Raw genomic sequence first — 26,829 nt, forward strand, 5'->3', positions numbered from 1 at the left:
ATATAAAAGTAAAACAGGGTCCAACAACAAACATCTATTCAATATACAAATATATCACTTTTCATTTTTAATCTAAATAAACGTATTGTTTCTCATTTGTTGTCTCATTTGTTGTGTAACACTGCAGTGTGCTGTAGACACACAGAACACACTCAGTCTGTCCATGTTTGGGTCATTGTTGCTCCCAACGCAGCCGCGAGTCGTGCTGAATGATGGAGAGAGCGGCCACCACCATGATTTGGCCCCGTCTGAGTCTTGAGGAGGGGACATATGGTCACAGCCTGCTTTTTTCATCTGGACCAATCACAAGCAGCCCAACAACGCTGTCCTATTGCCCGTGCTGCATTCAAGTGCTGTAGGACATATTAATGTCACTGTATGAATAATTTCTGGTCATAATATTGTGACATGAGTGTATGCTCTATTTTTTATTGTAGGTCCAGGCTCAACTGTTGTCTGGATTTTATGTATTTATTGTTGTTTTTTCCATTGGCCGATTTGCTTTTTCGCCGAATCCCTGTTCTCGAAGGTTAATTAAGACAGCGAGGCGGAAATATTACGCGCAGCACATAAACGCAGCACAGTTCCCAAGGAGAAACGCGCAAAAGAAAAACGGGGGGTCGAGTCTACGGCAAAATCCGTCAGACTGAAGCACGGCGGGATGGAAGCACGGAGGAGCAGCGGGGTGTGATGTCAGGTCGGCGTCGAACCTCACACCAGCTCCAGCGATGATCTGACGAGCTGCGGGTTCAACCTGCTGAATCCAGGCAGAAACGGGACTTCCTCTGTGTGATGTGATGGAGGTGAAAGCGCCCTGAGCAACTCTGAGTAAGTGGAACAAAAATGATGCATGTGTGGTCACATTTAAGCTTAAAGCTTTTCACTGGTTTTGAAACACTGTAGCCTGGACAATAGCAGCTTAAACCGGGCTGCTCCACGTTTCCACAGAGATCGATGTGATCTCAATCAGATCAGCTGATTAATTTTTTATATTATATTTTTAGAATATAAAAATATCATGCAAAATAATTCAACAAATTGTAATAATTTTGAACAAGCGTTTCTATAGTTTTGTTGAGAAATTAGGCGTGGTCGCATTAAAACCCCAGAACTGTCAGTAAATGACTAATTATTAATTCATTTGAAGGGAGCCAATGGTTTAAGCGGAGAAGCTCATGAAAACTCCCCCCGTCTGACGCATTGACTAATAACTTGTGAATTACTGGTTATTCATTAACAACTGAATGACACAGAGAGAGAAGTGTCGTCACCCGTGGGAGTCGGCCCTGGTCCTGAGGACTCGCGTGTGAGATCCTGTAAAATCACCCAGTAGCAGGAATGAGTTGTTGTTTGTATTATGCAGTTTGGTAAATGAAACAGTGAAGCAGCAGCCTTTTCCTGCTTCTCGTTCATTCCCTGGAGCTGCTGGACGCTCCCGGGGCTCCTTAAGTGCAACGTTGTGGAGGCGTTTGGGCCTCAGTAAGCAGGTGCATCCAAGCCTTGACTGGAGGCGTCTCCAGGGCCGATGCTCCAGCTGGCTGCCTGCCAGACGGCCATCAAATAATGTTAATGAATACTGTAAAACAGTGGTATTTGCTCCAGCAGCAATTTCCTTCACTTCAGAAGATGGAAAATACTGTATAATGGATCTCGTCTTTGCTTTGAGCATTAATAGTTGATGGAAACTCTCTGAGCTGAAGTTTTTTCCTGGATGAGGGTCACGTGACTGGAAAACCATTAGAATTGTCAACGTAGATCGGTGCCCAGCTGGAAAGATGATTGGCGTGTATGGTTTGAAGCAAGAACTTGTTCAAGAGGAATCTAATTCACAAGCTGAGGATTAATGTGGCTGGCAGACAGAAGGCATCTTTCATCGTCTGCTGTATGATGTGGAGGAATTTGGACAGTTTGTTCTAGATAAACGTCTTGGCGAGTTCAATCTTGATGGCTTTAGGACTATAATGACACAAACCACACCAAGAAAATGAAATACAGTGAAATTTATACACACATATCCTCTATCATCACTGAAGGTGATCACATCTACAGGAAAACACACTTTAACAGTTATATTAGTTGCCAGAAGTGTTTTTTTCTACATTCTCACATACTGTATTTACCTAATTAGTATTTAACATTTTTATAGTTTGCAGATGTGCTTAACATGGATTTACTGGATTTACTGTAATCGTGAGATGATAAAAGGTCAGACAGAGGCTCTGCAAACTCTTCCTGCACACACACACACACACACACACACACACACACACACACACACACACACACACACACACACACACACACACACACACACACTGGTCAATAGGACTAGATTTAATTAGTCAGGTCGATCTGTTGGGCCGAGCCAGCAGAATTGTGCGGCAGGTACGGCCGGGCCCTGGGGTGCACTGATGCTAATGTGTGCAGGCACAGGCATCGTATTTTACTGGTTCTGCTTTGGAAGGAGATCAGCTTGGCTGGACAGAGTATAATGAGCTTCCATTAACTTATTGGCTGAGTTCAGGTGTTTTTTCTAGCCTATTGACTTTACAGTTATTTCTAATCTAAGTAATAGTCATTACCAGGGTCATTAAAACATGAGTGTTGTACGAGTTATGTAACTGTATATGATCATAATGTCGACTTAGAAATAATCTCTCAGGCCACTTTATTAGGTTTACCTGCACAGCCTAATTCAATCCAGTACGACTCCAGCCTCTACTGTGACCCCAGTGATAAACACTAGAATTAACAGGTTTCTGACAGCCTTAACTTATAACCTGACTAATTATAGGCTTGTATGCATAGAATTAATGGCAGGAGTTGCTGTACATTTAGTGTCTGTAAGTCACTGCAGTCACTACTGGCGTGAGCGGTTTGTGCGTCCGCTCCAGGAGGCATGTGGGTCTGGACAGGCTCCAGCCCTGCAACCTTCTGGGGATAAGCAGCCACTGATAACGGCCCACGGGTTCCACAGAGTACGGCACAACCAGTCCCAGCAGTTTAATCTGAGCAGAGTCGCTGGCTCGAATCTGCCCTCAGTTCTTTTAAGGGTCTTTTACTGTGCATCTCAAATTGCAGGTTTTCTTTGACCTGCGTGGAAACAAACTTTTTACAGAATCCTGAAAGCAGAACAGCGTCTAGACAAATGTAATTTGAAACATCTTTACTGTTGATGTCACTGAGGAGACACTCAGCCTTGATTGAAGCAATGCTGCCTTGATTCAAGAGCACAGTGATTACACCGTTATACGAATGAGGGAAACTTCAAAGAATGCGCCTTCAGTGTCAATGTTTTTTAATTCAAGGTAAAAAACGTAACAGCTAACAATGATGATGGGACCATTTTTAAGTTGCCAAACCCCAAACTCCTTTGTTCTCGTGTCCTGGCTTCGGGATAAAGTGTAACACATCCCCTTGTGTCCTGTTAGAACATCAGTCACAGCTGCATTCATCTGACTGTGTGTGTGTGTGTGTGTGTGTGTGTGTGTGTGTGTGTGTGTGTGTGTGTGTGTGTGTGTGTGTGTGTGTGTGTGTGTGTGTGTGTGTGTGTGTGTGTGTGTGTGTGTCATCCATTCTCCACTGTGGCATTGTGGGTGGAGGGTGCTCTGGAGTCCCTGTCTCAATTATGGACAACCACTAATTAACAGTGGAGTAATTACAAATCAGGCAGCTGGGGCAACAATGAGCAGCGTCTGAGAGAGTGCTGAGAAACGCGGCAGCTGAAGGCGACGGACTCCTCAGGCATCTTCAAATCACGGCTGTGTGCTGTGAAGGATGAGGCTGATATAACTGAGAGTGAAGCAGCTGGACAGTGGTGAGCGACGCATTCACAGAGGGAACGTAAAGGCTGGAGCGGAAAATGAAAAGCAGCCATAATCGGCTGAAGAGCAGGAAGGTCACTTGATAAAGACACACACACACACACACACACACACACACACACACACACACACACACACACACACACACACACATACGAAGGACACAGATAGTGTATCAGACCTGTTTTGCACAAACAAATAGTGACTGTCTCAGCCTTGAGTCTGACAGGAGACACACAGTACAGTAATATGATGATACACAACAACAACAACAACAACAACAACAACAACATCAACAACAACAACAACCCAGTATCACAGGAACAGAAGGCTCTGATGTGACCCAGAACTAGAACAGGCGAGAGACAACACGCCTGCTTTTTCTCACTTTCTTAGAACATTTGCAAAATATCAGTTAATGCAAAAAGCATAGGAGCTCTATTTGAACAAGGTCAGTTGTGCCTATTATGTTCTGTGTTCACAAGGAACGCACACACTTGCAGCATTCATTTGCACTGTCCGTGTAAGGTGTTCCATCTCTAATACAGCCCTCATCCCCTAATGGTATTATCTGGATTATCCAGCATAATCCATTCAGGTTTATTATACCAGCAGTATTAGCGTTAGCACGCAGAAGTCCACAACACACTGCGTGCACAATAACTGACCCGCATCATTTTAGCGCCAGAGGAACGTGGCTGTGGGAAAGTTCCCTCAGAAGCAGACGCTCTGTGTCGGAGCAGACATTTGTTAAAGGCCGGTGTCGGTGAGAGCTCCCTCAGGGCGTCATCCAGCGGAGCTGCAGCTCCACCCGTCATCCAGCGGAGCTGCAGCTCCACCCGTCATCCAGCGGAGCTGCAGCTCCACCCGTCATCCAGCGGTGCTGCAGCTCCACCCGTCATCCAGCGGTGCTGCAGCTCCACCCGTCATCCAGCGGTGCTGCAGCTCCACCCGTCATCCAGCGGTGCTGCAGCTCCACCCGTCACCCAGAGTCAGAATCAGCGTTTGGTTTCCTTTTTGCAGCGCATGCTGATCTACGTTATGAACGACTGGTGTCAAAGGAAGAGAGATGCTCAGCGCTGCGGGTCCATTTGCTGCTTCAGTGATAACGATGATCTCTAACAGCACTGGTTGCTCTAATAAACTCACTGCCAGCGCCTGAGCTTTTTAATTACTTTAAAAGCTCTTTCCTGCCAGTAGCCGTCGTACACTGAAGGCTCCAAACCTCACATGAAGCTCGTTTCCTACCGGTTCCTCGGCAACTTGGCCACGTTGTCGTACATATTGAAATTTGTCCTGGACAGATGTGTAGTGGGCAGAATGACACAGGCCACAACAAGAGAGATGTTCAGATCCGGTACAGATCCGGATCAGAACATCAGACCGTTGTCTGAGAAGAAAAAGTACACTATAGTGTATAGTACTATATTACATATTGTTATTGTTCATCCAAACAATATATAATATCTACTTATTATTTTTGTTATTACATCTGACTGCTCCCACTAAGAAATCAAACTGATTGCAAAGTCTCTAAATAACAAAAGAACACAAAAAGATGCAGATGTGCAACAGCCTATTTCTTTAAGAACAGGAAATGAATCCACTGAGGCGCCGCTCGCTCCCGTTCTCCGTTTCTGTTCCGGAGGCGGCAGCGCTTCGGCTGCAAATATATTCCCCTCCGAGGAGCTTGTTCCCAGTTTGTGCTCGTGTGTGTGTGTTTGTGCGATGTGAAGCCAGGTGCAGAATGATAACGAGTCTGAGCGCCTCTGTGCTGCTCCACCTGACAGCTTGTGTCCGGATCCTTCGTTCTGGACCGTTAGGATTCCGCTCACGCCGCGTTCTCTCCAGTAGGAACGGACGGGAGCGTTCGTTTAGTTGATCAGCACACGTCTGAAGACGGCGCCGGCGCCGTTAACGGGTTGGTTGGTAAAGGGTGGATCCAGTGCTGGAAAACAAACACTGTAGAGTGTTGTTAATATGGTGATCGCTGTTCATGCTTCAACGATGGTAAAGTTGGAGAATTCACCCAAAGCTCAGTTTTTTATCACACTGGGAGCCTCTGCATCATTCTTTCATGGCAGCTGCTTCCCCGTAGCCCGAGGTCTCCTCTAATGGCTTCCCCACGTTCTGTTTTAAAGTGCAGCCTCCTGCTCTTTACTTTGACCCAAGGTCACATCATCTTTGTTGCGTAAGGTCATATTTGTAACGTCTGCAGCTCTACATTTACCATAATTCCATGTTGGTCACTTCATAGATTTCTTAACTCTGTGAATTGATCACCTTGAAACGAGACCTTGTTACTCTGAAGCCCTGGTCTTGTTCCCAGAATGCTTAGAGAGCAGCGGCCATGATGGATTTTCTGTTTCACCCTCCAGTGCTTTAGTTCATTTTGTGTTAGAAGGTGTTTTCGTTTATTTCTTGATAAATCATGTTTAAGCAGAGATTGGTTCTGGGTTTATGTGGATCTGTGTGATCAGCTCTCGTGTCTTATGAACCAGACCACACCCCTCTCTGCTTCCGCTGCTTGTTTTTCCCTTTGCCGTGTGCAGACACTGTGTCGTTGGGATTCAAACAGCCTCCTCGGCTGTGTGAATATTCAGCATTATAATACACCTCAGCCTGCCCCCCCCCCTCCATTGATGTGTAAATGCTGATGTTTCTGAAGTGCACTCAAGCTTCCTGCCGTTACTGTGAACACTGCCGCGCTTGAATTTTCATGTGTTTTTATTCCTGCCTCCCACACAACGCGGAGCAGTTGGCGACAAATATCACTGATCCCTGAGCTTCCAAGGTTAATCTTCCCATTTATTGAGGAGGGTCCAGGCAGTTTAGCATCTGGTTCCTGCAGCTTTGGACGGGTTCTAGTTTATTTTCAGTTCAGGTCTGTGCAGATTTGTTGCTATTTTTCACCTAAGTCAATTAATTTAAGTTGGAAATGAAGAGATTCCAATTTAATAATGAGTGTCCTAATGAATTTCCCTGTTGCACCAGCCTCTCTTTCTGGCACGCTGGTACCTCTTGGCTCTCTTGTTCTGCTCTGTAGTACAGATGAAGTGCTTGGAGTAATGCGCATGTTTTTAATTTCTTTGTGGAGGTTTTTCAGCCCAGGAGCCAGATTCTGTTTATTTGTGGCGGAAAACGGCGATAAAAAAACATTAGTCTACATCAGTGGCAGCGACCAAAACAGGCTGGTGAGGGAGCGCGAGTGTAGCTGCTGCACAACACAACACGTCCGATACTGAGAGGAACTGTGTGGCTCGGGTGAAATGGACAAATTAATAGGAAAATTGAATTTGAAAGCTGCTCATCATGGACTGGGTTCATCCAGTGCAGCGCTGGTTGTGAGAGCAGGCTTCCCTCTGCACACGGGGACTCAGATCAGCTACAACCATCGCAGGAGGGAGGGACATCTTTCTACCTAATATCTGGTAAATACCACGTTAATTGAGTCGCACATTAGCCACCGCTTCCTATGGGACCTTCTAACAGGGGAAGGAAAATTAAATACCAGATAAGGGTCATGACGGATAAATGCGGCCATGTTTTCCTGGTCACCTGCTGTAGTGCAGCTCAAATGAAACGCCCACAACCATGTGATGGTACACGGTGGCCTACGAACAGACACTGACTGATCATCTGGGTAAAGACTTCAATACGGCATCTTGCTCTACTCGAACTACTGCAAATAGCCTTTATTTAACATGCACATCTAGTTCAGTGTGTCAGGCCTGTGGCTGCTTTACTAGATGTGTGTCACTCGTTTCCTTTGTGCATTGTCTCCTCCATCAGGCTTCACCCTCTCCCCCATCGCTTTATCGATTGTCAGGCATCAAACAACCACACTGTGCCCCACAATGCCCCCGTCGCTGCCAAGCAATTAAAGTGGCGGGTGAACACGGCCGCGGGGAGTTTTCACGGCGTCCTGTATTAACACACCGCTCCCCTCTCAATATGCAAAGGTTTGGGTCCAGGCCAGGGGGTCGGCGCATTGTTAGGAGCGCTAACAGTGGAGCATTGTGCAGCAGCAGCACAACCACTGATGCGGGGCTGCCCGTGCTTCCTGCTGTGGGTTATCGGTGGCCTCATGCCTTCGGGATCCCAGGGTTACTTACGTGACACTAAAAGCAGCCCCTCCCCTGTGTCCTGAAAGCTGGGCTAAATTTAGCAGGCCTCGAAACGCAACGCGCCTCGCAGCCTGCGAATGCTCCGTAACTCCCCTCTCCATCTAGACTCGCTCCTTCTCCTTCTAAGAGGCTCGTCCGTGACTCGCCCACGGTGGAACCAGGGACCTATGAATTATTGAACCAGCGGTGGAACCCTCATAAATTATCTAGCCGCGCGTCGCAGGGCAGCTCAGTGGAAACATCACACCTTGACCCTCGGCGTCACCACCGGCTCGACCTCTGTCTGGGTCTGACAGCGGGTCGGGCTCCGACCTGGACACGCACACGCTCATACATTAAGCACTTGTAAATGAGTCCACATGGGATTCACTGACGACAGATGTGCTATAAACACAGAGCGGCTCCTCCCGATTAACGCGCTCGTGCAGCTGCTGAATCGATGGTTGGAGGTGCTGAACGCTGGAGAGATGCTCCTGCAGCCTTAAAGGAGGAACAGCAGGTGCTTAGTGATCACACCCCCCGCGGTGAGTGGGCGGCATTGACTGCTGCTGATGGGTCCGCTAACACCCGGATCCTCTCATTTCACGCCGGACGGATTGAAATCAAGCAGAATTAGCAATTTCTTCTGTATGTTTTGAAACATCTTCGTGCATTTCTTTGTCTCTATTTGTCTCACTCTCCATTTAATGCATCGAACAATTAGCCAGAGAGTAAAACCTCGGCATCCGTCTGAAAGACGCGCGCGGGGTCTGATGCATCGCTGGTTCAAACCGTCTTGTGACACATGCTTCTCCAGCAGAGCAGAAGATTTGATTAGATTCCGAGGATCCTGCTGCGTAAATAAATGTGCACACTAACGAGGAAAATTGGATTTTATTTAGATGGAGGCTTCATATTAGTGCGGCGCGGTGATACATAAAAACAGACGAATCCATTAGCTGTTATTATTTGTGATAAAGGTAATAATGGGAATGATTTGCAGTCATAACCTCCATGTACAGTAGATAAAGGGCATGAGTTCAGCATCGACTCGTCTGATGATGAAACCATTCCTGTGGTGTTGCTTCCACTCATTTATTGGAGTATTTTCACGGTCAGGTGAGAACTCTGCGCTGTAGTGGATTCCTCCTACACCGCGTGAACTTCTGCAGCAGATCCAGGTCATGGGCTCAGGGAGCAGCTGTCGCTTTATTCTGGCCGAGGAGAAGTGAGGATTAATCAGACGATGACACAGCAGCAGCACCTGCCTGCGCTTGGTGTGCGTCCGCCGGCGAGAGCGACGGCCGCTTCCCTGGTTTCCATGCGACCGGAGGGCTGCTCGTGTTGGAGCATGCTCAGTGCGGCTCCCGTCCCTGTAACAATAGCCAGCGAGAGGGCTCTCTCTCTCTCTCTCTCTCTCTCTCTCGCGCTCGCTCGCCCGCTCACACACACACACAGGCACACACTGTACTCCAGCTCGCGCTGGGAGCTGGAAGCGAGGCTGCCTGCTGCGCCGCCGAGCCCATAACACACGGCGACTGACAAACACGGAGGAGGTGAGTACACAAACGTGGGAACAGTCCTCCCCGTTTCCTGACTTTCATGTTCTTGTGCGGCATCAGAGCGAGCCGCCGAGTGGAAAGTGTTGCTGTCAGCGCGGCGACGCGGAGGAGGCATGTGCTCTGCTTTGTGACATTGTCTGTTTCTGTGCAGCCTCATCGTCGTAGTGAAGGGAACCCCCCCTGCATGCGCGCCCTGTGCTTGTAGTGGATGCTGGAACCAGTTGCGTGTTTATTGTGCAGGGGCGGCTCAATAATTGATGCGGCCGTGTATGGAGCGAGGTCGGAGGGCGACGGCAGGTGTAATGCGATGCTTTGCATGGACACAGATCGCTCTCTCAGCCTCTTCTCATGCTGCAGCTCCGTTTTACAGCCTCTCTTTGCTTATCATCAGCCTCAGTCAGTGTGTGAATTCAGGTGCATGGGGTCCGATCCGATGATGGGCTGACTGGGCCTGTGTCCGGGCCACTCACACGTCCTCAGCCCGTCGTCTCGCCCCGTTTCTCTCCACGCAGACGCTCGCCGCCTCCCACATGATTAATTGTTGTGGCTGGAGAATTCGGTGTTTTCCTCCGCGCCGCCTGGTGTTTGTGCTCGCGTGCATTGTTGGCTGTTGGCCTCCGCCGGGCGGCGAGCGCACACGAGCCGAGGAAGCCCGGTGTTTGCGTATAGTGTAGGTTTAAGCATTCATTAAATATTTAGGCTTCTAGTGTCTGAGGGGCTTGTTAGAGTGAAGTGTTTCTTCCAGGACTTCAAGCATATTGTTGTGAAAATATCGCTGCAGTGGATGAAAAGAAAGAAAAAGGGGATGTTGAAGAATCAGGACATAAAGAAAAGACATTCTCCTCACAAACCTTTCAATATTCAAAATATCTGTGTCAGAGTCGGTAGCTCTCTCCGCTCTTCTTCTGCGTCGGCATGTGGAGAAGATGATACAGTAGCAGAAGAAGAAGAAACCAGAGCAGGGGACACGCGGACAGAAGCAACAGAGATGCTCAACAGAAGCGAGGGCGACTTGTGGAGTGATGGATGTGAGACAGGCAGAGGGAGCGACAGGCTCCTCCACCCTGCGGGAAATTGGAAAATAAATTGAGTGGACACAGTCAGCTTTGCATAGCGATATTAGCGCTGGGGATTGAGAAGGGAAGAGGTCTGGACTGACAGTTTAGGAGGTTCATGTCGGGCTAATCGCGTCTGCAGCCACCGGTGGATCTGCAAAAGGCTTCCTGGGGTCAGTAATTAGGAGTTTCCATCTGCCATTGATGAAAGGAGGCGGCTTCTCTGCTGCGGCCGCCGCCACAGGTAATTGGATGGGTTCATAGGGCGAGCGCTTCATTCAAATTAAAGGAAGCATCGCGTCGTAGATGGAGCTCACGTCCAGCGTCAAACTTAAACCTAAAGAGCTGCTCTAAAAGCGGTCGCTCACGCTGGCGTGGACGCACGCGTCCAGCGCTGACGCTTGTTAGTGGGGTTCCTGCAAACGGCGGTGACAGCGGATCAATGACTCCTCATCCCTCCTCACGCACCGATCTCCTACTTTCTCCCTCCCACTTTGCCTCCGTGCCATTAATCATGTTGTCCGTTCAGTCCTAGTCTTTATCTCTTCATCTGAAAACCTCTCCTCTCCTCTCCCACCCCCCCCCCCTTCTCCCCCGTCTCCCCTTCTCTTCAAAGAAGTCAGTCATCATGTGAAATGCCTTCAGCAGATGCTGATCCTTAAAGCATCTGTAGGAACCGTCCAGTCAATAATCAGGTCGTGATGTCTCCCTGATGGATCGCAGTGAGAGCTGTCAATGAGCTGATAGGCGACAAACACTCCCCCTTCAAGGTCAAGTGGGGCGACGGAGGCAAAAGAACATGTGGCTGAATTTAAAATAGAATAGATTTACTGCTGTTTGATAGTGATGAATTGTCTTGCGACTACATCTTAATATATGGAAGGAAGTAGAGACTGCGCTCTTATTTTGAAAACTGGCATACATATTGATAGACTGGGGGACACAGGCGTTTGTGTTCCCATCTCGCGTGTAATCAGCGTGACCTGATGATACCCGACCTGCAGGAGGACAACAGTGATCTCACCTACGCAGATGACGACGCTTAAAAATGAGAGACTCTTATTTTGAAAGGGAGAGGTTCATATTTCTAGGGACAGAACATGACTGAATTGGGGCAGCTGTGACCAGGTAACTGACACTAACTAATGGTTTGTTTTATTCATCCTTTTCTCCGCCCCCGCTCTAAATCGGAACATCAGTTTCCTTCCTGTCCATCTCCCCTCGCCCGCTCTTATCCCCCTGTCGCTCTTCATTCCTGGTGATGGAAGTGAGTCACGTAGCCATCTGCTGCCCAGCAAATCCTCCGCCGCCTTATTAGCCTCCTTTTGTTTGTTAGCGCCGCTCCTGGGAGGACAGTGATACCTCTATCTGTCTTTCTATCTGTCCGCTCTGATCACCCGACGCTCGCGCCTCCTTCGTCAGATATTCATCACACACTCCCACCCGCCTCCGCGGTCCAGTCCCCCCAGTGAGCGCTGCTGTTCTTCATTTCACCTGCTATGATTTCTTTCCTGTGCTCAGCGACTTCTTCCTGTTCCTCCCAGGAGACATATTTTAGGAATGAGGTCAGACACAGGGTTTGTGTCTGCGTGTGTGTGTGAGAGAGAGAGAGAGAGGGAGCATATGGTTATGAATGTAAGCAGACTGTTGATGTGTTGTTGTTGTAGGTGTTGTTGCTGCTGATGTCATTATGATCCCCTGCAGACAGGACAGGAGGCGCAGGAAGCGGCCCGGGGGACGGTGTGTAGCGTGTGGGCTAAACACGGCCTGGTTCAGAGACGCCGCTTTGCTGCCGGCGCTTCAGGCCCTTTGTTGGACCTGTCTGCCCGTGGCCGCGCGTCTCTATGGCGACGGCTTCTGTCCACGATGGGAGTTGTTTATGTCGTTCCCTCTGCTGTGCGCCGGCCTTGAGACGCAATTAAAGGCAGATCCGCGGCCGCCGTTTCGTCCGGGGCGGCGTCTGTTCCATCGTTTGAAGCAGCGTCACGTTTAAACTGGGACACGTTTGTCTGTGTTTTTGACAGCTCCACATACACTGATCGTGACAAATAGAGTAGAATCACACTACGAGTGTGATCGTCTGCTGAGTCGTCTGAATCAACTTCTCTGCTGTATAACTAGTTTTTAACGCTGTAAAGCAAACAAGTGGCTGAAAGACTTGGACTCGATCCAAAGCCATCAGAACATCCGCTGATTAAACTTCCTAAAGGCGGTTCACAGTGAACCACGCCATGGAGCCGCATTAGCTCTTTCTAGTGTAATAGAAGTGTTGTTTTTGTTTTTCATACGTTCTCCTCATGTCCAACAGCCTGTTCCTCTGTGTGAATAATACAGATAAGAGGATGATCAGCTGCAGAAGCTGGTGAAGGTAAAAGGCAAACAGGATATATCGTGTCTCAGCTTTAATCTTCTGTGTGTTGTGGATCTGCGTGTATTTATGGAACAAAAAGCATAACGTGTTCTTCTGATTCCGTGAGCTTCAGGCGAGTGACCCAGCCTCCAACGCGCCATTTCTTCCTGTCGCTTACGTAAATGCCAGCGCCGGGCCTCAGCGCCGCTCCGGGGACACGACTCCGGGCGCCGCCGATCACGTTGTCGCACTGTTTGGCCGCGTTTCATCATCATGCAGCACAAATCGGCCGGCGCAGCTTCACAGACGTATGAAGATCAGAACTTGAGACTGTCACAGTGGATTAATGGTCACGGTCCATGCTGCTACTGTACTGGGGTTTAATCTGTGTGTGTGTGTGTGTGTGTGTGTGTGTGGGGTGATAGTTGTGGATCCATTCCTTCATGGAGAGGCTGTAGTGGTGGTGGTTATAAACCACTCTTACTGGGACATTATTATTTATGGAGCCGTGTTTCCCTGTGTGATCACTGGGTAATTACATGGTTTGCTGCTTCATCAGTTAAACATGAGCCACAGACAAGCAGACTTTGATAGTGTCTGATATTGACCAATAACGTTGTGCGTGACCAGTGTGCTTCTTTACATCATCAGAGCTGAAAACTGTTAAAACACTTTAGATTAAGAAGCAAGGAATCAATGAAGTAGACTTTTAGAACTGCTGGTCAATAATCAGTGCTGATACTCGGCCCCGTTACACAGAGAAACTGCAGCATGCTGCATTAAACCCGGCTGCTTTGTTCATTACAGCAGGTCAGCAAGAAGCAGATGTTCAAACACAAAAGCAGAGGAAGAGAAAGAGGTCAAGACTTAACAACAGGAAAGTCAGTCGGATAAATAAAGAAACGAGGAGATAGTTTAAAATAAGGAGCAGATCGAGCACAGCACGCCGTCAGAGCCTCCCTGCATCACTTCAAAGGCCGGTCTATCCAGAGCGCTTTATCTTCATTACAAGGCCTCATAGAATGCGATGGCTCCAGTCGTCATTTGCATAAACTGTCTCCTTTGAGCTGACGGAAAATACTCCCTCCTTTGTCCTCTTTGGAAACGTGCAGATGTGCCTCCACGCTCACGGAAAGTCTCATGCAAAGGCAGCAAGGTGTTTGCTCTCAGGTCATCTGCTGCCTGTATAATTCATCCGCAACATTTCCACCTCCCAGGACATGAAATATGAATGAGCCTCAGTTCACCTGAAACCACAGAAGAGTGAGGAGCCAGAGGAGCCAGCAGCGCAGGATGATTCATGCTCCTCGCTGCCACAGCGCGTCCACACGCCTTTAACTTAAACCACTGCAGGGAGTAAAGTGCTGAGACACAATGAAGAGGCCACAAACTGTGATAACAGTAATGCAAGTGAAGCGTGAGGTCCATCTGCAGACACTGCAGGAGTCTGAGGATGCTAACGCACAACATGCATCACACCAAAGGTCTAAAGCATCACCAGGTTCGTCCATGACCGCCGGCAACAGGAGCAACAGCCTCACAAACGAGACGAGGGAGCAAAGGTCGAAGCGAAAGGTCACGGAGAAACCTGACAGGAACGGAGGGAGGTCGATATGAAAAACAAGAGTGGAAGAAGGGGGAGCGTAGACGCTACTGAGTAGACGGATGAAGAGGGTGGATACAGGCTTCATGTGGGTGAAGATCCCAGACGTTCACGGCTGCAGACAGACAGGATGCGTTCAGGGTTCAGGCCGGGCTGTGGCTCAGCAGCTTCAGGGCCTTTGAGTCAGAGCCTCGCTGTGAGTACGTGCCTTTTGTTTTCTCGTCTAAACATAGACTGGGTTTGTTTTTCAGCACGGCTTCCGGCAACAATGGGTCCGTTTTACGTTGTCTTCTCGAAATAGCGTTGAGGTTTCTGCAGAGCCGAGCTCCCACCTCTGCCTTCGACTGTTCGACTGCGTTCGGCGCCTCAGGGACGTGCAGCTCAGACGCGTTCAGCCTAATGAAACGCTCTTCACACTTCTGATGTTGCTCCACACAGGACCCCACCCTCCCTCAGAAGAGGTGTAGCTGCCCCCGGGTGGTGCCTCATTAGCCTAAACCTGAGTGTGTGTGTGTGTGTGTGTGTGTGTGTGTGTGTGTGTGTGTGTGTGTGTGAGTGTGTGTGTGTGTGTGTGTGTGTGTGTGTGTGTGTGTGTGTGTGTGTGTGTGTGTGTGTGTGTGTGTGTGTGTGTGTGCAGTACTTATGGGAATTTTTCAGTTGAGAAAATGGAGATGCTGAGAGCTGCCTCTGAAGGAAACGTGCAGCGTCTGTGTGAAAGGCCAGCGTGAGCTGGAAGCTGTTTTCCCTTTTTTCATTCTACAACTGTATTTATTAATAGTTGTACAGCGTCTGTCACCACTAACGCTGTCTTCATTTATGATGGGAAGTCATGGCTTTAAAAAGAAGAGGTTTCGTGTCTATTTTTAACCCGAAACTCCCAAATATGCAGGAAGCATCCTGACAACTGCATTACACCTATACTGCAGTTACCCACAATGCATTTGTGTTGCGTTGTCGTCCTCGTTTCCTCTCCCCTCCTCGTGTTCTTCATTTGCATCCAGTCTCTGTCATTAAGTAACTAATCCCTGGACAGTCTCACGCAGCCTCCACTGATCCTCTGACTCCAGCTCCTCGTCCATCCTCCTCCTGACAGCGGATGCTGCTTCATGTGACCTGCCGAGCATCAGTGCGCTGTTCAGCTGAATGCAAAGCCATGCCTTTAAAGCACATATTATATTGAGGCCACATACAAGTAAAGGTGTTGTTTAAATACTTTTCCTATATCAGGCATTAACATATTAGTCTGTCTTCCTGTTTTCGTGTCGTGAGCTTCTAACAGACGAGTGTATTAGCTACTTGTTTTAATGGAGATAAAGTACAGTTCATGTTCCATAACAGACTTGCTCTGGTAATTAATCTAATTAAGCTTATTATTTCCCAGCGGTGTAGCGTATCGTGTGCTTCTTCTCTCAGTCTGTGATTAACAGCAGCTGTAAACCTTCCTAAACCGTCATCCGCGTCCAATCAAAGCAGCGCATGGAGATGTTCTCAGAGGAGCGACGGTCAGATCCACACGTACTGATTCTCCAGAGCTTCTCACCGACACATCACTGACAGCTGCCGTCTGACTCCTTCTCACTTTGTGACTGTCTGGAGGCCGGCAGCTTTGGAGAACTGACTGTTTCTCTTTGCTGCAAAGTAGAAGCAAAAGAACCTTTTTGACCATTTAGGATCTACTGGCACAAAAACTTCACTTTCCTGGAGACCTGTGCTTTCAGCCTGTACTGATGATGGCGGTCAGGTCGTGTAAGACACTGGGGATAAGTATCTCAATCAATGGACAAGCGCTGAGCCTGTTAATGAGCTGCAGACAGTCTCCGATAAGGAGCTCCGTTCTTATCAGGGCAAATAACGATCAGAGAAGCAAAAACCAAAAACATCTGGAGGATCAAACTGCAGGGTCCAGGTTCTGGTCGAAGAACTGAAACAGCACAGAGCTGTGGAACTAGTCCCATGGAGATGGCTCCTATTTAAATACAGACGCTGATAGTGTTCAGTATGTTTTGCATTTGATAAGTGTGACCTCATCGTGACTCTCAGCCGCTTAAAGACCTTCGTTCTTTACATTTACACCCTGCGCTCTCCGGTCGCAGCGTGGCTCACTGTTACAGGCAGCAGTTTCTCTCCACACACACACACACACACACACACACACACACACACACACACGCACACACACACACACACACGCACAAGGCTTTTCTCTGAAGCCAGTCGACTAAATTTACAGGAAATTAAAGCTTGTCGTTATGTTGATTCGTACAAGGAAAGAAGAAACGCACACAGATGAATCGTTCATCCTCATCGTATTGTTTTTGCTATAAGTATTATACATTATAGTCAGGTTTGTGCTGTGTGTCCTCCCTGGCACGGCCTCTAAGCTCCTGCTGTGCCTTCCAGCTGTGCTTACGCTGGCGTGCCTTTCACTCAAACACAGCGCTCAGCTTCAGATCCAGACACCTGCTAAGCTGCAGCGCAGGGGGTGAGCGTAGTAACACTGTGCCGGCTCAGGAGCACTTAACGTGTTCACCAGAACCAGAACCAGAACCAGAACCAGAGGAGTCTGTGCTGCAGGAGTCAAACAGCACAGATCAGGACTGTCCTACACTCACAAAGGGCCCATGAGGGCAGGCTTAGTGAAACGGGCCGGAACCGCCCAGAACCGGCCCAGTGAGTGGAACAGATAAATAGAGGAAAAAGTGAAATAAATAAATGGTTCACTTGAGTCAGGACCAATTTCTCATTCCTCTTGTGAAAAGCCTATCAGTTTCAGTGGGATTGCGAGAGCGAGGTTATTCTGAGAGTGAGGAGGCTGAGCTGCTCGTAGTGAACTCCGCTAATTCAAAGTCCCCAAGTCTGTTTCAAATTGACAGAGCCGGTGACAAGTAAAGTGTGAGCGCGCTAAGCTGGATCAGTTTCGCGGTGGAGGAGCAGGAGACAAGAAACAGGGAGGATCCACATGAAGCCTTGTCAGTTAGAGTGCTCCTGGGATGAAGGAGGAGGAGGAGGAGGAGGAGGAGGGTACGTGTGACAGCCACTTGTCAAAGCTTTTGGATGATGCAGCCACAGCATTTTCTATCCCAGCATCCCGCGGGGGAGGGGGCTCACGTCAGAAGTAATGTGACCTGAGCTCTGAATGCTGTTCTCGTCATGCGGCTGAAGAGGCGGCAGCGCTGGATGCAGTTTGGAGCAGCTGGGTGTCAGGATGACGCTGCGGTGGCCGCGCTCCTTTTTTCTGTTGTTTCTCCGGTGACTCATCCTCGCGCGTTCGAGCGGAGCTCCTGCTGTGAGGCGCCGTCGTTTGTTTGCGTTACGTTTACGGCGCCTCGTCTGCTGCGACGCTTTTACTCTTCACTGTCTGACAGCTTTTCACCTGCAGTAACTTTCTGGAGGTTAAAGCTCCACGTTGGTGCGATTCACTGAAGCTCCTTGTGCGGTGCCTGTAATCTGCGACTCCTCTCCTTCGACAGCAAAACACTAATTATGTAATTGGCTCAACATCTAATTCAATCTGCGAAAGGAGGACGCGGTTTGTTTTACTGTATCAGGATACATCTGCTATTGGAGCCTCCAGTCTCTGTTGCAGCGCGTCTCTTTATCTCCACTTTAAACAGCAGCGCTCTCAGACCGCTCTCCTCCGCTGAGCGCCTTTATTATTGTCTTTCTAAAGGCTCATTGATTGATGCGCTCCTTCTTCTTCTCTCATTTGCAGCTCGGGGCCCCGTCTGTCTGAGTCGCTGGATGCTGCAGGCGGCCTGTTGTTCTGAGGCCGGACTGTGAAGAGGAAACTGGGCACTCTGGGACCGGAGCCAACGACCTGTAGGAGGAGACGAGCAGCACCGGCGTTTGATTAAAATGGGGTAAGTTCAGGAGCCGGGAAGCTGCTGCAGGAACCGTTGGCTCCAACTCAGGGACTTGTTTCCAAACTTGATCCTGGCTGTTAAGTAACTCTGTCCAGGCAGCGGGAGAGAGATGTGCGATAGCAGAATATACTGCACACAGACTGATTAAACCGAACAAAAGGAATGACACTTAAAACCTCTTCATGTCAGACTGTAGGTCATGGCCGTTATCTGGTGAAGTCTAAGCACGATTCAGACTTCCGGGGTTGGGAATCAGTGGCCTACAGCTGATGAGAGTCATATCTGTAGTTATTACCAGGAGCCAGATGTCATCACGCTGGTCATGGATGTAATAAGGCGTAATTAGTTTAGTCACGTAGTCTTGAATGTGTCTCGTACTGAAGGTCCAGTGAACATAAACCAAACCACTCTTTAGAATCATAATTTACGATTTAATTATCCCGCGCTGCACAAACTGATTCGTTAAGATGGAGATTTTTGTCTACATGTTTAATGTCGCTGACGCTGAAACATGAATCTGACTGACTTTCTTCATTTGGAGGCTGCCTTCGCCCATCACATCTGGACTACCCGGCCCCGGTGCATGCTGGGACATTGTGGATAATTTACCATCCGGCTGGCAGCAGTGAGATATTCCCCAGTTAGCACTGGTGACAGAGGGAGCAGCGAGAGCGCAGACCTCCGGAGAGCTTCCACACCGGCAGTAACTCAGCGGAGCAGAGCAGCCACTCGCTGCCGTTCACGCGCGCGCTCATGCTAATTAAAGCCAAAGTCCACACATCAGCACTTTCCTCCTAATCTAAACCGTGCACACACACGTAAATATGTCTGCGCAACAGAAAAGCTTGTGAAAGAAAGCAGGACGCACTGCTGAGTCAGTTTGAGCTGAGAATGTGGTTTAAAATCCGCCAAAATAAAAGCACAATGCAGATTTTAATGTGCAACAACAGAACATGAAACCTGCCCAGTGTCGCCATTTAACTTTGTGAATGACTTTCCTCTGACTTCCAGTCCCTGCTGGAAGAATCCACTTTATTGGTTTTCATATCTGGTGCTCTATTCAATTTAATAAACATCCAGAAAATGAGATTTACGGGGAAAGCGCCTGCGCTGGTCGTGTCGGAGGCTCCGGTTAACTGTCATCGCAGCCTCGCTCAGCCCCGGCGTGTCAGGAATGGAGATTTATCGCTTACCGCAGAGCTGCGGAGCAGCGCGCCGGCCTGTGCGTGCTGAGGCATTAGGGAGCATTTCAGTCTAAAGATGATTTGGGTTTTATTATGCACCTAATGCACCGGGGATGAGCCCTCCGAGTCTCTGTTTCATAATCACCGGCGTAACCCTGAGCTCCCGACGGTGATGGAGGCAGGATGTGTGATCCAGATGATGGGTGTTTGCGTTGGACGGCCCGTATGCTATTTGTACTCATTACACAGAGAATCCACTGTACAGCCAGGACTCTGGGCTCCTGGTCCACAGCTGCTGTCTGATGAGTCAGAGGACAGTTGTCTTCATTACTGTCCCCTCAGCCCAGCGCCTTCTCCTGGAGTCCCGCTCATTTCCTCGGTCTTTTCTGTCTTTTTTGTTCTGCGCTGTCTGCCTCTCGGCCTCGTGTTTTAACAGCCCGACAAGCAGCTCAATAATCCCTCTATTATGATTCTCGCAGCAGAGAAAGGAAGAGAGGAAGAAAAGCCCGAGGGGGTCAGAAAGGGAGACGTTTCTGTAAAATGATTGTGATTATTCTGGTGCTAGAGTCTTTGTGTCCACGTCTCAGGCCGTCCAGTCGTAGTAGGTCTGCGCCGTCACAGGCCTCTGGTAAATCTCCATCACGTGGCCAAAGCCAGTGTGTAAACTGTGGATTCAGTGATGTAAGCGCTAAGCTGTGTTCTCACTAAAGAATGCAGTCTCACGGCAGAAGGCCCGCGAGCGACTGCTGCTTTGAGACGCTGCCTCGTATAGTAGAAGGGAAATAACGTAGACACAGTTACAAGCGTATGAGGATGCAGCGACGCCTCCAGATGTTGTATCCTCACATCTCGACTGTGTCACCGTCCCTGCAGGCTCACAGATGACTGTGCGTCCGAGGGCCACGCGCTCAGCCCACGGCCATGCCAGACGTAAGAGCTCCACCAGCATGTGACCGCGCCTCCGCCGCCGCAGCCTCCGGCTCTCCTCCCGGCTGCGTCTCGCCCCTCCACCACATGATGAACATGGAGCCCTGCATCGCCAACCTGCCCCTGTCCCCCAACCCTCTGTCCGCCTACTGCCAACACAGGCCCCACTACCCGGGCCTCCAGGGGCCTCCGTTCCCGCTCATGGCCAGGTGTAACAGCAGCACCCTGCTCACCAACATGGGGCTCAGGTACTGCTCCAGCAGGCACGGCCCTCTAGGAGTGGGGCTGGGTCCGGGGCCGGGTCAGGGGCTGGGCTCCGGCATCCACACAGGAGGCACTAGCAGCAGGCCCTACAGGAGTATGGAGAACCTCAGCTGGAACACTGTGGCAGATTCTGGCTTGTGCACATTTAACGCTGCCCCCTACAGGAGCGTAGACAGTGAGTTTATATTACGCTATACAGCCACTAGCCACTGGTATGATGGACCCCCAGATGGATCTGTGGTGGGGCCCCATGGACTGGTACCCAACCCAGAGAGCCTGGCTTTCTACCCACGGCTGCCCAGGAAGGACCTACCGCTCTTCCCCCAGTTGCTGTTTCCAGTTGGTATTGACGAAGTGGAGGCAAGGAAGGGCCTGAGGGAGAAACTCCGCCTCCAGAGTGCGAGGTCATCAGTTGAGCCCTTGAAGCCCCTCCCACTACGGCCTCAGGTGACGCCATCTGCTGCACCCATCGAACGAGACGGGGTGAATTCAGAGGGCGTTGGGGTCAAGCCGCTGGGCACGAAGCGCATCACCAGCCCGGAGGAGATCAAGCAGGAGGTGTTGAGGCGCTTACAGCTCCGACGTCAGAACAGCAGCCCCAACCTGGCTCTCCATCGCTCCCCGACCATCCCAAAAGTGGTTAAGACGTCCTACACCACAGACAACATTGCAGTTGACACAAATGGATCCGATTCTGGGTCTGAGCGCCGCAGGCCTCCTGTGGGTCGACTTCATATCCCTACATTTGAGGAGTTTAAGAGGATGAGGCAGAAGGAGGGCGAACAGCACCAGGCGTCCACAGCAGGTTCTGTGGTGTTTGGAAAACCTGAGGTCGACCTCAAGGACTCAGTGGGATCAGACAGTGAAGTAGCTCTTCCCCATCAGACTGGCCCTCAGTTCTCTTCCACTGGAGGAGACAGAGAGGAGGCAGAGGCTGAACGGACAGGCTCGCAAACCATCACCTCCTCAGAGGAGGTTCTCTCCACCTCCTCCTCCACCTCCGCCGCTAGCGCACGCTCTCCCATACGCACCGGCCCGTCCCCGCGTTCCCCCCTGCAGCCGCTGGCGAGTCCAGCACAGGTGACGGCCGCTGGCGTCGGGGCAGAGGACGGCTGCAGCCGGCGCAGGAGGAGCAGCCTGGAACCAGCGGGGTCCATTCCCTTCCCGCCCAACCGGGAGAACTGGGAGCGGCCCTCCAGCTGCTGCCCGGCCCTCCTCCTGGAGGGGGCGGACCTGTCGAGCTACGGAGCCAAGATCTATAAGATGAAGGACGGATTGATCGGCTCTGCATTGGACCTCATCAAGAAGAGGTGAGTCCTGAATGTGTCAGAAGAGAGAGAATGATTCAGATACTGAAATGTGTTTGTGTGACAGCTGTGTCTGTGGGTCCGTCTGCTTAGGCCCACGTGTGCTGTTGTGTTATCATTTATCTCAGTTATTGTGATAACAGCTGTCGGCGCTAACGGGGCGGGAGGCTGGTTCCCACCATGACAAACTGGGAGACTGGCATCGTCTCTCAGTCTGTCAGTGTCATTGTGGTTTGATCTGATCAAGGACAAACAGGACGGTGTGTGGTTTGAGCATGGTTCCATCTGAGTCCAGGTCCGTGCAGGAGGACGAGCAGGAAGTGCTCCACCTGCAGGCGCTCAGAGACGGCTGGTGTTTCTCCTTTGTCTGCGCTGCTACTGAGGATGACGGATGTGAAGGCAGTAAAATACTGCTGCGTGTCCGTTTCTGTGCAAACACAGTCCGTGTGCGGTGCGTATGAGTGCAGGGCTGCAGCTAAAGGTTAAATCCAGATGAAACAGAGGAAAATGTTACTCGTTCAGCAAGTATTTAATCAGCAGCCAAACTGGATTTGCAGCGTGAACACATGACTCCACACCTCAAACAGACTCCGCTTGTACAATGTTCCGTCCGGTGCCACCTCCAGCAACCCTGTGATCAAAAAGCTCCCACAATGCAACGCTCCCCAGTTATTTAAATTCATCCCGAGGCTCTGTGAATGTTTTTAATACTTGAGGATTTATTAATTAAACATGCCCAAACTGTCTGTGATCTCGGCCCCCGGGGTGTTTGACTTTCACCAATAAGTATCTCTGCTGAAGTGGATCCTGCCGCCGGACTTGCACGCGGAGCAAAATAAAGCGCTGCTGCATTATTACACTATGATTTGTATTATTACACCTGGGATGCAGACTACAAATAGAGTCATGCATAAAGCAGCAGCCCTGAACCGTCCGGTGCAGTGTGCCCACCCTTAAAAAGAAGCATATGTTGTCTGGAGGTGATGTATGCGTCAGTGAAAATGACAGACAGGCTCGTTTCTGTCACGGCCTCCAGTGTTGAGTCGTGATCTATCACAGCCTAATGAATTAAGCTGCAGGTTATTACTTCCATGCATCATCCAGGGCGTGACAGCTAATACGGTGAAGCGCCGGCCTGTAACGACAGCTCCACTAAGTGAAAACCGATCGGATGCTTTAGAGTTGCATCCTCAAACGCTTCCATTAATTCTGTCTGCTTTCACTTTGGCACCGGTTCAGTTCTGGGCCTTTCATCCGCCGCGGTGGTTCCAGCTCAGACAACGCAGTCCTGTAAGAATGAGTGGAAGGAAGTGTTACATTCATGGCTTTCACTCTGGCTCCGTTGCAGCTGCTGAGCTGATGAAGAAACACAAACCCGTTTATTCAAAGACTGCTGCAGCGCTATGTTTTATATTCCACACTGAGAAGCTGAAAGGTGTTTGGAAAACAATCAATACGGCTGAATAGATGTATATCATTCCTCCAGACTCTGCTTAAAAATTTATAGGTCTGTGCATTTTATAAGGCTTGAAAAATCAATAGACTACAAGAATAAAGACGGCTGCGTGCAATCAGCGGAGCCGCGGGGACTCAGAGTGTCCTTACAGCGTCTTTTAGCTCATAGTTGTGGTTTCATGGCACGTTTATGGTTTTTGTCAGCTCCAGTATTTCGCTTACTCGCCTTCTGAACGTCTTTGTCCTCGGAAGGGTCGCGGAGGCTCCTGGGGACTATCCCAGCTGTCGCTTGGGCGAGAGGCGGGGAACTCCCAGGACAAACCGCCCGTCCATCACAGACACACACCGTCCTGCTCATTCTCACCACCACAGATCTGTAAAAGTCAAATATGGAGCCGATGAGGACCGTGGTGGAATCACAGCCATGGCTGGTGTCTGGTTCCTCAGACACCCACACTTCGTTAGGGGCCATGTGTCACTGCTTGTGTGTCTGTGGGAGGTCTCAGACCACATGCCGGCTTTGTGCTGCAGGAACAGATCCAGCGGTTATCAGACAAAGGAACGTGGCTGAAGTGTGGCTCCACGTGCTCGTTCCTGGCAAACGGGTGCAAACGGGACCCCGTGGGCCGGCGGTTCAGGTGTTAACGTCCGCTGAGGCGTCTAATTGCTGCCCTCCTGAGGAGGGGCTGAGGAGAAGAGGAGGAGGACATTGATTTGGGGTGTTTTGGGGGTGGAGGTGGTGGGCGGGGGTTAGAGCGTGAAGCAGAAACACATGAGAGCTGGAGAGGAGGGATGAGGCGGAATGAATGACAGGGATGCTGGAAGGACAAGAGCATTAGAATTTCAACCCCCCTCTCCCCCCTCCCCGTCTCTCCCTTCGCCTCCTACCATCCTTCACGTCCCCTTGTCCTCCCCGTTCCCTCTCCACCAGCTGCAGTGCAGAGATCTCCGCCGAGGCCCCCGTCAGGCTGTCAGGTGACCGGGACGGAGCCCGTGACATCACCGCCCCCTCCACTGACTGTCAGCCCTCCGCCGTTGCCATGGCAACGTCGGCAACGGCCTGCAGGAGCGAGGCTGGCGACGAGACGCCTGCAGGAGGAGGAGGAGGAGAAGGAGGAGGAAGACGAGAGGAAGCAGGAGAATGCGTAAGGAGTCTTTTTGCTCTTCCCGTCGCCCTTTCTGTGTCTCACGCGTGTCGTCTGCGTGTTTGTGCCCGCGGGAACAGATGCGCTGGCTTTTGAGGACGGCAGAAGGAAGCGAGGGGACTGCGACACACACACACACACACACACACACACACACACACACACACACGCATGCACATCGCGTCTACTGATGCAGAGGTATTTGTGGAGACAGGCTAGCTGCAGCGCTGCGTCTTCCAGCAGCAGCTCGACGTCTTAGGGGGCAGTGGAAGAGAGGATTAAGCCGCCGCCGCCGCCGCCGCTGTCTGGCTGCAGCCTCACAGCAGCCTGGGCTGCAGCTAGCATTGTGCTGCTCCACGCAGAGAGCGCAGGCTAACATGGAGTCGCACCTTAAGTGCATGTTGCAAGGCTGAAGGTGCTTTAGAGAACAGATGCAGAGGTGAGTTGGCTTCTTGCCGTCGTTTTTCTGGCTTTTGCATCCGCCGTGGAGCCTGCAGCTGCGTTCCCCGAGTAAAATCTACTGTTCGATAATTCAGCGGAACATGAATTATTCTCCTTCATTTCATACAATGGCTGCAAGCCATATATTATATACTCCTCTAGTCTGAAGCAGTAAAACGCTTCCTGTGTCGTTTTCATTCCTGCGTATCTGAGGAGCTGAGTGCCTTAGCCATGACCTTTGAACTTCAACTCCCAGATGCAGATTTTAAAAGGCACGTGAGTCTCTGTCCATGCGGAATGCTGCAGCGTTTCAGGGAGTTCCTACAAGAATATGCTTTGAATGTCGCTCAGGAATCTCAGCTCATCTTCAAGGCTGGATGGTTTTAAGTTGTGATAAGAGCAGATTTTTGGACACATTGGCCTTGTTGTGTTTAAAGACTTGGCAGGCGATTAGTGTCGCATCTCAGTATGAAATTTGGATTCTTGTCAATTCTACAAGCTGGGATCAGAGAGAAAGCTGGAAGTTGTTATGTAATGATGTCATGCCGTTGAAAGCTGTGACGCTGTAAATGAAAACTCTTTGCACAGAGGCTCACACACACACACACACACACACACACACACACACACACACACGCGCACACACACACACACACACACACACACACACACACACACACACACGCCGATGTCTCCCCATCTCACCTTCCCTCCTCCGAGAGTCTGGTTCTTTTTCATCTGTTGCTATGGCAACCTGACCCTTTGATTAAAGCACGTGTCCTTCCACATGGCAGCACACCGGTCTGGGCTGCAGGCGCTCCAGCTCAGACGCAGCCTATGAGCTGGCGGAGACGGTGAGGGCACAGCGCGAGTGCCGCCTCCGGCCCCACTACAGCGACCCCATGCCGGCCGACGCCTCCAAGCGCAAGCAGCTGGAGATGAAGATCGCTGCCGCCGCCCGGCTGCACAGCCACCGCAGGGACAGGGACCGCGACCGGGACAGAGACAGCGGTGAGTGCAACGCAGACGCTAAATCGGATGCGGCTGAATGTGACCCTCCGTCCCCACGGTTCTCTCCAGCTCCTGCAGCCATACGGGGCCGATCCGAGCCCCCGGGGGAGGAGCGCCAGGCCGGTCTGGGCGTGACTCGGTCCGGGCAGCATCGCTGGAGCACAATCAGCAGCCTGAGCGCAGACAGCGGCGTGGTGGGTCTCAGCGACGAGCGGGAGGAGGAGGACAGCGAGCCCCGGCGCCATCGCAGACACAGGGGGGCCGAGGTGGAGCGGGTGGACAGCGGCATCGGCCCCGGGCTGTCCCGCACCTGGAAGAGGCCGTCGGCCTCCCTCAGAGCCTGGGAGGCGCAGAGACCCTGTCCCGACTGCGGCCTGAGGGACGGCGCGTCCAAGGAGCGCGGGGAGCGCATGTGCGAGCGCTGCTCCAAGCTGCGCACCGAGCGCAAGGAGGCCATCCTGGAGTTCCTGAACACGGAGTCCAGCTACGGCGAGGACCTGCGCATCATCAAGGAGGAGTTCTACTGCCCCATGCAGAGCGCCGGGCTGCTGACGCCGGAGCAGCTCACCGTCGTGTTCAGCAACGTTCAGGAGCTCATCGACGTCAACGACCGCTTCACCGAGCACCTGCAGGACAGCATCGACCAGGCCTTCGACCAGGTGAGCGCTCGCAGCTAACGCTGGTAGCAGGGTTTAACACACACGTGACTGACAGGGCCTCCGATGTGCTTTG

The 26,829-nt window shown here is 50.7% G+C and overlaps 1 protein-coding gene across 2 annotated transcripts in view; it reads left to right on the plus strand.

The window, feature by feature from the left end:
- The first annotated feature begins 462 nt into the window (after window positions 1–462).
- si:dkey-91i10.2 (uncharacterized protein LOC555224 homolog) overlaps window positions 463–26,829 on the plus strand; it is a 29,229-nt gene continuing 2,862 nt past the window's right edge. The window contains exons 1-6 of one of the 2 annotated variants that reach the window (XM_029136591.3): window positions 463–828; window positions 18,213–18,360; window positions 20,421–22,048; window positions 24,432–24,645; window positions 25,881–26,097; window positions 26,167–26,756. In XM_029136591.3, the coding sequence (XP_028992424.1) occupies window positions 20,469–22,048; window positions 24,432–24,645; window positions 25,881–26,097; window positions 26,167–26,756 (2,601 nt within the window). In that variant the 5' untranslated portion in view covers window positions 463–828; window positions 18,213–18,360; window positions 20,421–20,468. Of the gene's footprint in view, window positions 829–9,035; window positions 9,487–18,212; window positions 18,361–20,420; window positions 22,049–24,431; window positions 24,646–25,880; window positions 26,098–26,166; window positions 26,757–26,829 lie in introns of those variants that run through there. The other variant, XM_029136592.3, reaches the window with a different exon arrangement.

The sequence above is a fragment of the Betta splendens genome, chromosome 21 (genome assembly GCF_900634795.4).
Source record: "Betta splendens chromosome 21, fBetSpl5.4, whole genome shotgun sequence".
In the NCBI taxonomy this organism is placed as follows: Eukaryota; Metazoa; Chordata; class Actinopteri; order Anabantiformes; family Osphronemidae; genus Betta; species Betta splendens.